The sequence below is a fragment of the Chiroxiphia lanceolata genome, chromosome 1 (assembly GCF_009829145.1).
Source record: "Chiroxiphia lanceolata isolate bChiLan1 chromosome 1, bChiLan1.pri, whole genome shotgun sequence".
Taxonomy (NCBI): domain Eukaryota; kingdom Metazoa; phylum Chordata; class Aves; order Passeriformes; family Pipridae; genus Chiroxiphia; species Chiroxiphia lanceolata.
This window is the reverse complement of record NC_045637.1, coordinates 108,904,648-108,916,861: the sequence shown is the minus strand read 5'-3', so window position 1 is coordinate 108,916,861 and position 12,214 is coordinate 108,904,648. Positions and strand designations below refer to the sequence as shown.

General features: G+C 34.5%; 1 protein-coding gene across 3 annotated transcripts in view; it reads left to right on the top strand.

The window, feature by feature from the left end:
• BBS9 (Bardet-Biedl syndrome 9) overlaps positions 1-12,214 on the top strand; it is a 285,582-nt gene that overhangs the window by 162,504 nt on the left and 110,864 nt on the right. For 2 of the 3 annotated variants that reach the window (XM_032707763.1, XM_032707681.1), the window contains exon 22: positions 9,989-10,099. The exons of the other annotated variant lie outside the window; for it this stretch is intronic. In XM_032707763.1, coding sequence (XP_032563654.1) covers positions 9,989-10,099 — 111 coding nt within the window. The remainder of the gene's footprint in view (positions 1-9,988; positions 10,100-12,214) is intronic. 3 annotated transcript variants of the gene reach the window in all.

Here is a 12,214-nt window from a genome sequence, read left to right as displayed (position 1 = left end):
CATTTTTATTGTAAAAACAGACCTTGCTTTTCACAAAAAAAAAAAAAAAGCAGGCTGGATTTGAACAGAATTCTCCCTAACTATCCATTATCTTCTAGTGGATGTAATTCGTCTTATGACATTAGCTAAATTGAGTCTCATCCTCCTCTCTGAAAAGTTCAGTGTCAAGATTCTCCCAAGTTATTAGAGACCTTTGGGGGCATGGTTTTCAGATCTTCAGATACCTTGGTTTGATGGAAAGATACTTTGCAGTTTTCTAAAGTTGATTCTCTTTCAGTTTTATCACATGTAGTTCATCAATCACCTGGCTACTTCTTAAAATACTTGCAGAAGTAACAATACAAAATGTTTATATATGTAAAATTGTTTATCCTTCAGTTGTATCATTTTCACAACATTTGAATGGTATCGATTTTAGTAAAATCCCGTGGTTTACACAGCGTTAGGTGTGATACTAGTGAAAGAATGAAATTCTCTCTAGTTTGTAGAGTAAAATTTGCTGAGTAGGAAATTCTTGTAATCAAAGAAAATATTCTGTCTACAGGATAAGATGTAATTTTAAATTATTATGTGCAGTTCTGTGCTCATTTCCTCTAAATAAACTAAATTAATTGAATGGCTTTATGATGACTTAATGGAGTCAAAGTTGCCTATTTTTTTGATTCCTCCTAAAATCAATCCTGGAGATTTTAATGTTGTGAAGGGTTGAACTAACACAAGATAATACTTGGATTTATTTAGTGAGTGGAGTATATAGTTAATTAAGTATTAAATGCTAGTGAGAATAAAGTAAATATAAGTAACGTATGTTTCTTATTGTTGGACGAAAAATAGATTATTATAATTTGATTCATTCTTGGCTCCCAGTACAATGATAAAAATCATAGTTGGTAATTAAGTCAAAGCAACATTTTTAAAGCCTAAACAAATGCAATGTTATTCACACGTTCTACATGTTATGGAAAAGTCTGATATTTGGATACAATTGAGAAAGTAGAAATTTCCAATACATGAAAACAATGCTATCTTTGACATAATTAACAGAAGAGCGGGATTTTTCAACAAAGGTTGCATTTCGATTGTGGAAGGGAACTTAAGTGTTATTAAAAGAGAGAATTATCTTTTTCCCTTGTGAATACTTTGATATCCCAAACCCTTAGTGCTCAAAGGATCTATATGCTGTTTGTCTTGTAAAGGCACCAGATAGATGTTCTCTTGTTTTTTTTCAATAACATTACAAGAGGATGCTTTTATCCATGTTTATTTCATCACCTGAGTTGCATATTTCTAAGTATTAACTGGAGATACAGAAGAACAGAGGCTAGTTCATTACCCTCTTAAAAATATGATGTCAGATTATTTGTATGAAATTTCAGCACTTGCCATTTTATATTTTAGAATCCAGTGTCTTTCCAAATGTAAATTTAGTAAGTTCATATTTACCAGATATTTTTGGGAATCAGAATTGTCAGAACCAGAGCTTCTAAGAATGAACAATATCACTGCTGCTTTTTAAATTAAATATTTCCAATTACACTTGTTCCCAAAATCTTTACAATTTTTATTTCCATTGTGAAGAAATGGTTTACTTCCTGTAGCTGATTAAAGTAGCAATGTGGCATATTTTTTTGTGATATCTCATGTTCACTTAAAATACTGTGAAAATATTGTTAGAAAAATAGAGAATAATAATTTATTTATGTTCTAAGAATTAGATAACTACTCATAATTAGGTAACAGAAAATTGGATAATTTCAGAATACTAAAAGATAAATCTGTATGTGTTTTGTCCTCTATTGCCTATGTTTTCTATTTGGAGGGGGTGGAGAGGAAGGAATAAAAGAAATCCCTTGTTTAGAAGCTCCATCTCTGTGTTAGAATAAGGTAATTTAGTCTCATTCATAAATAGAATTATTTACCTCCATGGTTTCTGTTTTGGGTGGTTCAAAGCCCTTGCTCTCTTGATAGTCAGAAACCTAATTTCAAGTAAAAATTAATTTGTGAATGATTCCCTCTTGTTCTAAGAGTGTCTTTTATTTTTCCAGACACTAAGGGTTTCTGGCCAAATTGCATTACTGGTAAAGATCAGTCTGTTCCATTTTTAGTCCTGTTAGCTAAGCAAGACCGGTCATCTGCTCATGTGTCACTAAGGTGATTCCTATATGATCTTAGTAACCTTCAGCTGAACTTTCCCAGGTTTATTTAACCTGTCACGAACATGGTAAAAAGAATTGAACCCAGTATTCCAGTTGTTTTACCAGTGTCTTGTTCAGTAGTATTGAACTAATACTATAATTTTCTATTCTTGGTTCTTACATGGAAAAATTGTCAGGTGGATTTCAAAATTGCCTTCACCTTTTTACTAGTCATCATGCTGGGATTGTTTTCTTCTGTCATCCTGTGATTATTTTTGTGGGTTTCATATCTTATTTAATTGCCATAATACCATACTTTCTGACTCTCGTAATATCAAAGCAACTGCAATTGCTATTGAAATCTGATATTTGTGTTCTGTAGCTAAAATTTGGCATTTTGTGTATGAAACTACTTTACAATAATTTTCCAAATTGACTAGTTCTGTATACTACTGTTTCAGTAGCTCATCACAATAGTGCTATGAAGTATTACTCTACCAATTTAATTTTGATTTTTCTGAGCAACATACATTCTTCAGTACATACATTATAATCCCAATTACTAGTCTGCTGTCTTCTGTTATCCACAGTATATCTGATACTACATCTGATGTCAGTAGACCTTGTTCATGTATTTTCTAGCCCAAAATCATGTGTTAGCATACATCTCAGATACTTTTTCTTTGATTTCACTCAGTTTCTGACCTATATTAGGCATAAGCCCCTCATTAACTGCTCCTCTTACTGCTGTTCCATCAAGGCTGTCTCAAACATCCAAAATATCCTGCCTAAAAAGGTTTCATGCAGCAAATTGCATTATCTTTTATTTCTTCTTCACAGTTAACACAAAAAATCCCATTTTTGCTAACGTGTATTATTGAGCTTCCTCCTGTTGAGTGTTTTGCTTAGGTCAATGTGATCTTATCTCCTTAAAGGTCCCCTGAGCCAGCCAAAGACTACTAACCTTGAAGGTCTTGCAGTATGGTTGTGTGATGAAACACTTTTGAAACTCATAGTTTACAATGCTGCAAACTAGGCCACAAACATTTACTGTCCCTTCAACTTCTGAGTGCAGGGAACGAGGACTTGCTCTTCCTTCACTAGTAAGTCCAAAATTTGTGTGTGTATACACATATATACAAGTATATAGTGTCTATGTATGTGTCTGCATGCTTGCATCTTCAATTGGAAGAAAGCTTCATGTATGTGCTTCAGGAAATATAAATATTTTAAATGGAAATGGGAGCAAAATATTTCTTCAGATTTTTTAGACTGATGAATACCAGGAAATGTTTGTTATCAAGATTATAACAGTCAAATTTTAGTCTGTTTACTTTCACTGTATGCTGGAGAAAGGTTAGAGACTGCATAAAGACAATATTGTGTAAGCTTTTTTGACAGGCAAGCTCCAGAGATCCCATCTGGTCTGAACATTGACTTTGAGGTATTCTCTTGGGGTGTGTTGGCAGACAGAAAGCAGAAATTACAGTGGAAATTCATTTGAGTACACTTTTAGAAAAAATGATCAGGGAAGTGTATCAAAGAGAGTGTTACCTATTTAAATTTTCAATATAAATTAGTAAAAAAGTCTAAAGATCTAGTAGCCTCCTTACAACTGTGCATTACTGAAACAATGCAATGAATACAGGCTCCAGAGATTTGAAAAAATGTCTTACTGAAAAAAAATGGTATAAAATTCTTTATATGTTTCATATTCATATATCCTAATACATATATATGTCCATTTATGTGCACAGAATGAATTCATATGTGTAAACCAAAACAAAAGCCTTGCATATTCTTCTTGCTCCCCAAAAGGGTAGCATGAAATTGAGTTCGTTACTGAATAAAAATGTTGTTCTGAAAATATATTGATGACAGCGTATTCTGTAACTTCTGCTACTGCTATATTTAAGTATTTTGAAAGAAACCCATTCCTAGTTATGGTAAATAAAGGCTAAATTTAGTGATACACTGAATATGGGGAAGAGGATACCCCATCAACAAAACCCACCAGGTGTTATGTGAGGCAGTGTACTCTGTAAAATATATTGGTTTCTATAGTTATGGTCTTTGTCAAGAGTTGATATTCCTCCTGAAAAGTTCATGCAAGCTGATTTTTCTATTCTATTATATAAAAGCAGATGGAAATCCTCCAAGTACTGTAAAATTCAGTATGTTACCTCTCCCAGCAAATATCAGAACACAGCAAGTTTTTCAACCAGTCTGTGCTCATCAAGTAAATAGCTTGTTGGATGGAACAACACAGTTACGTGGTTGAAGCACAACTGTCAACATTCACCCCTTGTTCACAGTGCTAACAAATTGCTTTGGTAGATATTTCATGGCATTATATAGTTTAATGTTACTGCATTCTCAGTCCTGAGCTAGTAAGGGTACTACTGAATGTTGATTTTTGTATTCTTGGCCGAATATCCAATAATGCTTCTTTAATGAAAACAGCTGTTAGATCTGTTCTTAGCAATGTGTTTCCCAATGCCATTTGTATGACTTGCATACCACATGCACTGAACCTCATCCTGGAAGAATGGCCAAGAAATTTGACAGTTTAAACACCATCGTTGCTCCCATAAAGAGTTTATGCGGCCAAAGTACCCTGAACTTCTCAAGTCAGGGTTTTATGAACTCAGGCATGCTCAAAATATTTGAATGGGCTACGAGCTCAAACAGAAGCCACACAATTGGAACAAATTATCTCTGCATAGCTCTAGGTGCAAATAGTGACAACTTATTACAGGACAAGCTACGGAATTTAAGAACTGGAAGTTTTGTTGAAAAACATTTCAGTAAAACATGAGTAAATCAGAACAACAGTCTGGTATGTCTGTGTGCTCCCATTGAAAATATGTTTTGGTAATTTTCAATGATCTTGGACTGCATATTCTGTTGGTATGATTTTTTCCCCTAATTCATTATTCTCATGGAATGTAATACAGAAATATTTTCCATCATTTTGATGAATTTGGTTATGTCAAATCAGACCCAAAACAATGGAATTGTGTGACTGCAAAATTGTATCCACACTGTTAGATTTAGGCACTCTGTTCTGAAATCTATAACTGATTAATTAGTGACTCTATGTTTTACTAGTGAATATCTGAACTCAACTTGGACTGTTTTCTACTGTGAATTGTAACTGTGTTTATCAGACACCTACTTAGGAGAAAAAAAAAAATCCTTCTTTTTCTGTCTCTTTTTCTCTCTCCCTTGTCTCTTCTGACTTCTTTCTTTCTCTCTTTTTCTCTTTTTCCCTCTTTCTCTCTTTCTCTCTTTTTCTCACTCTCTCTTTCTCTCCCTCTCTCCTTCTCTCTCTCTTTCTCTCTCTTTTTCTCTCTTTCTCTCTCTTTTTTCTCTCTGTCTCTCTCCCTTTCTTTCTGTCTTTCTTTCTCCCTTTTCCCCTTCCTTCCTTTCTTTTCTTATAAAATGTACAGGACTTGAATAAAGGTAGCTAGCAGAATCAGTACAAGTAATTGATTAGCTCTTTCAGAGAGAATAATCTCTAATGTTGTAGACTGCATTTTTAGTATGCACTTTCCTAAAATGGTTGACAGAACAAGAAAACCAAAGTGAACATGGTTTTGGATATGGTTTTTTGGAATCTCTGTGAAATAATTTTGCTGTTTAGATTATCTCCGTTGTATAATGATATACATATGGATGCAAAATCTGTTATTTACAAAGCTTCTGCTCACATTTGGACTGTTTTGCTGCCAAGGACTGCTCAGGAAGCTTTTTTCTTCTTTCTGTGGAGTCTTTTAATAGTTAATTTCAGAGGAAAATGGAAACTTTATGCATAGTTTAGGTTGTGACTGAGGGTAAGAGAAAGAGGAAACTCAAATACTCTTTACCTCAAAGTGCCTTTTAATTTTTTTAGATGTATACCACTTTTGTTTTCCTGTTTTTCCACTTTTAGAGCCCCAATAAAGTGTGTGAAAACATGGTGATATGAACCTGTAGGAAAACTGTCAGTACTTAATTTTTGTTCAATGTGTGTTATATGTTTATGTTTCCTTTGGGTGTGGGTATCTTTTTCCAACTTAAGAACCAAATGTGTTACAAAAACAGGTGTAGTGAAAATAAGCAAGAGAAGTCTCATTTCCTTTGGTGAACAAAGTTCATAATTAGCTTGAGTGTAATTTTATGCGTTTTGTACCCTATCAAACAATTTTGCTGACAAAAGCTTGCTTTCTTGGGTTTATCACAACTGATAAAAGGTCTGTGATGTCAAACAAGAATTAAGCTACACAGTAAAGGGGGAAAGACTGGGTCAAATGCAATAACATATTCTAGATGTTATTTCTGCCAACAATTAGTGGGGAAATTCATTTTATGAAGCACTGTTTACAGACTGACATCTGGAGGACTTCTCAACTTGAATAATTTCCAGTGTGTAGATTTATGTACTACTATTCCTGCCTCTTTTCCCCTTTTTCCTTAAATATTTCACTGTTCAGATTTGTACCATTCAGGTAATTATGAACGAATGTGAGTTATTTTTCTACTGTGATTTCTTTTAGTGTTCCATGTGCATAAAAACTTAAAATGCTTGCTAAAGTGAACATTCAGTAAATACTTATTGAAACGAACACAAAAATTCAAAGAGTTTTTTAAAACTTAAAGTAGAAGTTCTGACCAGAGAAGTCGGAGCAGATACGTCTGAAGTTTGAAATTAAAAAACTTATAGTCCTAGCAGAAAAGGGTTGTGGGTTTGGTTGGTTGTTTGGTTTGTTTTGGTTTTGGTTTGTTTTGGTTTCTTTTTTTTTGGTTTGATTTTGGGATTGTTTGGGTTTTTTTTCAGATAGCTGCCCTTCTGAGTTGTAGAATGTTTTGGAAGCACAAAATCCTGGCCTACCGTGGTTAAAATATTCAGTAGTATATATTTGTGCCTTATCCAGTTTCTTTTTCAGTCTAGCGAAAGTTTACAATTTACTTTGAATGTTTCGCTTCTTTCGCTGTGACAATTGTCTCAGTATGAGCTCCACTCCTTTCTTCCTGTGTGGGATCAGAGCATATTGTCAAGGGTACTGATTGTTGTCTTGAGGAAGTGTACCTGTGCCTGTTGGAACAAGAAAATGGAATTTGCCATTAGTTCCATTGGAAGACGTGGATACCACTTGTGTTGAGGAAGGTTGATGTGTAGATGAGGGTCCGGTCATCCTACCTAGCCCTAGGCATCTGAACAAGCTAAGGGACATACATTTAGCAAATTTGAGTAGCTCCTTCATTTAGAAGGTAATACTGATATTAGAAGAGTAAGGTAGAAATGAGGGGGCACAAAGACCTTGATCCTGTAAGCCTCATTTTCTCAAAAAAAGTAAAAATATCACTGTTATATTGCTTTCCTATCTGATCACCCATTTAAATAATTATTGTCACAAGAGTCCTGGTGAAATTCTGCCCCAGTCCGAACAGTGCTTTTAGCACATGGAATGCCCTTAGGAAACAATAGTATTTAAAAAACACTATAAAATAGGAAACAGTTATTGGTATCCTTGCAGAAGTAACACACAATTACTATTCTTAATATTGATGCTGATAGTATTGCTCTATGTTTTCTGTCTACATTTTCTTTTTATATAAAATAGTCTGTCACTGGCAGCATTTCAGTCCTCACTATTCTCAAGTAAATAAAATAATGGAAGAAGTTAATTTTGCTTTTAATTGCAATAACTTCTAATAGTACCATGACAAGTAGATCTCAATAAATCTCTCACATCAAAATCAAGAGCAGGAAGTCCTGCTTCCTTTCAGCAAGTAGTGTGTTGTAGCTAAGGGCAAATAGACCTTTTCCAACTCTTATTCAGTTACTGTCAGCATTGATGACTAATGAAATATTTTGGCACCAAAAGCCATCAATTCTCAAGGCTATGTAAGTTATTGAATTTCAGGTTGTTAGAATGAATGTTATAAAAGTTCTTTTATTGTCATGTAGAAATTCAGTAGATACTAATTGACTTGGTGAGTTTTCACTCATGCTGATAGAAATTGTTATAAAACCTCTTAAAATATATCATGCCATTCTTAATTTTTCTTGCTCAAAAGAACTATTAATTTTGTATCCTCTATTTACAGATCAGTGTTTAATAGGGTAAATTTTATCTGAACTATAAGAATGAAAAATATCTAAATTGACATTTAAAGCACTGGTTTCAGTTTCCTCAAATCTTCACAGTTTACATTTTAGTCACAATTTTTAAATGGGAACAGAAGTATTAGTTTACTGATATTTATTTCCATTTAGCCTGTAGGTACATTTATATTTAATGCAACATCAGTGCATTATCTCAGTGATACAGTATTTTACTATGAAGAGGTTTTTCTAATTTCCCATTTTCTCTTTCGTTTTCATAGCAGGTATCCTAAATATTTGAAGCTGTCATGAGTCATAAGTCTGCACACTGCTGACACATTCACTCCTAATGTTCCTTTCTTAGTGAAAAAATTTGCTTGCTGTAAATCAAACGTAACCCCTGTGATGCATCTTATACTTTCTCTCAGGGTGTATTTGCATATGGTTATGTCTTTCCTCTTCCTTAGGAGCAAAAGGGTGCTGTGTTAGTTCCTCATCTGGTAGTAATGAGTGTTTTCACAGGATTTGCTGGAGCTGTCATGCTTTACCCTGGCTAGGCAGGGTGGTACGTATCTGCAGGACATCAGGCATTGGTTTGCCAGTGCTTCTGAAACTGCTGGGGAAAATGCAACTCTCCTCCTTGGGACTGCATCCTCATTTTTAACTGTTTTACTCATTTAGTTTGTAAAGAGAGAACAGCCTGTGTTCCTTCAAATCGGATGCACTGCTTATGGGGCCTGGAGTAGAACATGTCTTTTCAAAATAGAACAACTGACATAAAGGTGAAAAGTCTGTGAGCTCCATTGGGAGTTGATGTGCTGCTTATAAACATGTGCTTTCAGAACACAATAGATAAGTACATGGATTTGTTTGCTTGCTAGTGGTGATCCTGGGAGGGCTGTGAGAAAGAGATGCAGCTCAGCTGTGTATTGTATTGTTGGCAGTGCAATTACTGCAAGACCATGTTTTCCTGTGGAATAGTGACACATCCTCCAGTGTACTGACCACAGCTGTTCTGAAATAAATTCACATCAACTTATTCTGCTGCAAACCATTGCAACTATCTTCAGCTGATACTACTACTAGATTATCCCTCTCTTCGTATTTTAAACATAGGCATTTAAACACGTTTGAAGAGAGCTGTAAGTAATTGTGTTGTCTAATGAACTGCTCGTAAAGCAGTATTGAAAAATACAAAGAATCTATTATGCCATACATTCTAAAATCATTACCAGTGCAGTGTGTTACCGGACACTGAAAGTGTCCCTGTATTTCCATATCTCTAGCACTAAGTAATAAAAATACTGTATTTAATAACCCATCCAAAAAAAAAAATAAAATCATGTCATTCTCTGTGGTATGCTAACAATCTTCATAAGGTTTGTTGATTTTGTGAAGTTATTTCATTCACACTTAATTATTTTTGTTAAAAAAATAGCTCTCAGTAATGTGATCTTTAACACAAATCAAATTATTTTCCATGTTTTGTGTGGAACCAGTTTTACATATTCTGTGGTCCAAATACATTCAAACTTTTTTCAAAATGACATAAGTAGTAGCAAGAAGTCATTAAGACATAATCAACCTTCTAAACAATGGTAATAGTTTTCTTTAACAAATGTTTCTGTGAAGTGAAAGTAAAGACTATTTTAGTTTTATATGTTCCTGTCAGCTAATTTATCACCTCTTTTCCTCAATTATGCACCAGTGAATTTGTTTTGTTACATAAACAGAACATCAGGTTTCTTCCATTTTCAACTAGGTGGCTGTGCTACAATCCCAGAGTCTGATTTAGAGGAAAGAACTGTTATACCGGGCTCCACAGCAATGTTTTCCAGTCACGGGCAGATCACAAAGCAGAAATCCAAGCATGGTAAGAAAAGGAAAATTACATTATTTCACTTAGAAGTGTGCAGCTCATCTTTTCAGAATGTTTGTGGACATATGAAACAAATGGCATGTGTTTCAGGCTTTGTTACCATAATTTCAGTTTTTCTTGCTATAATAGTACAATGTGTAGGATTCTGAGCTTATTCAGCTTCTTCTGTCAAGAATGGTTCAACTGTAGAGATCAGTCTTGGAATTAAATAACTTTGCAGTTGAAGGGTTTTGTGCTACATAATATTGGAATGTGGAAGAGGTTTTATTTGTGACCTTTTCCACAGAGGCAAAATGAAACTGATGACATTTTGATGTAATAAAGGCTTCTTTTTCTTGCAGTATGGTGGTTACACTTTGTGCCAGCTGATTAAAACACGGTCATTACTTATCTTTTGTGGGGAGACTTCCTAGAATTTCAGAAAAATATTATTGGATCTAATAAAATGAAATTATACTGGCTATAAAATATGCTGCATACAGTGATGACATATTTTCTGGAAAGACTTCATGCTGCCGGGAACTGTGATATAGTGTTAACATGTTTTAAAAGCAACACTGTAAAGTAGTGCATTGCAGTTTAATAAAGTGCCTGGTAAGTTCTCAGGCTGTGACAACAGCAATTTCACCTTTTGCTTACTATGTTGTACCTTTACTCCTCTTTCCCCCATTCCTTGTCTGATTTTGTCCTGTAATGTTTAAGAGTATTCGAATGTTTTTTGTAAACCAGAAGTGTTCATTATAGATGGGTGTTGAAGTTAAGAAGAGCAGCTTAGAGGTTGCAACCAACAATAGTCAGAAAGTCCTTATACAGCTGCAAAACCCAGTTAATTGAGTGTTTAAAATGCATTCAGTTGCATGTTTGCTCAGCTAAATGTTGCACAGACAGACAGGGAATTGGAATATACAGTATATAATGGTTAATTGCAATAGCAGAATTTACATTAGCAAATAGTGGGCAGGGAAGAAGGTTATCTAGTGCTGCAATGTATAATAATGCCACGGTGTAACTTAAACCACCAAAATTAGTATCTGCTCACAAAACCAACCTGAAAAATCCCCTGAAGACTTAAAGCTCTGACTTTCCTAGTGCACTAATTACTTGTGGTCCTTATGGACTTCAGGTCATAAGAAGGGAACCTGTCAAAGTTGACATACCTATATTTTAACCTTTGCCATCTGGATATATTAAGTACCCTCCTCATAATGGAAAAGTGTATCATCTCTCTGATGGAGGATACAATCCTGATAAAATTCCAACTTGAGGCAACTAGACCAGTAAATCACAAACATATGGCAGGTAATTCCTCTTCTTTGTCTGATGCTCCAGTCTCCTGATCAAGCACATATTTTTTTCTTGAGTAGATAGTGTTCTAATATATTTAAGTAACCTTATTGCTGAAAAGACTAGACTAAGTGGAAAAGTGTAGAAATGTATTCATGAGGTCCAGAAACAACAGCGTGGGGAACCTGCATATCCTACTGTAAGTCTTAGCCCATGATAAAAATTGAGATTTACGTCACATAGCTGGCTGTTGTTGCTTTGTAACTATAAAAGGCAGAATGAAAACTTTGAAAGCTTTTAAAAAGTCTTTAGGTTTACAACCATATGTTATATGAGTGAATTTAATTCATTCATGGTAAGAATTGACTGCCATCTGCCAGTTAGTACTGCAATATAGAGAACACCTAGAATATCTACTGCTGAGCTGTCTGGAAATTCTAATTGCTACAAGTGTAAGAGCCAAGGGAGCTACTTAAACCTGAAGGTAACAGTAGGCATGAAATCACAGCATTTCAGTGTTTTTCTGTACATGATATTTTTGGACCGAGTTCTTGCTCAGGCACCAGAGACTGCAGCAAGACCACAGTGATTACAAAGAGCCCTCAAAGAATATTTTTTGTGTCTTATGTATCTTTTTATTTGAGTTTGCATTTAATTTAACTATGTGCAGTAAGTAAGAGGAAAAAAAGGACAAAGTAAAGTAAAAATCATTTTTCTTGATATATCTTCCTTCATTTCCTGATGGAGTTCAAGATAGATTTGGATGATAAGTTGAGAGGTTTTGTTTTCTTCTTCCAGATGGCTTTTGTTATTCATATCTGTAGC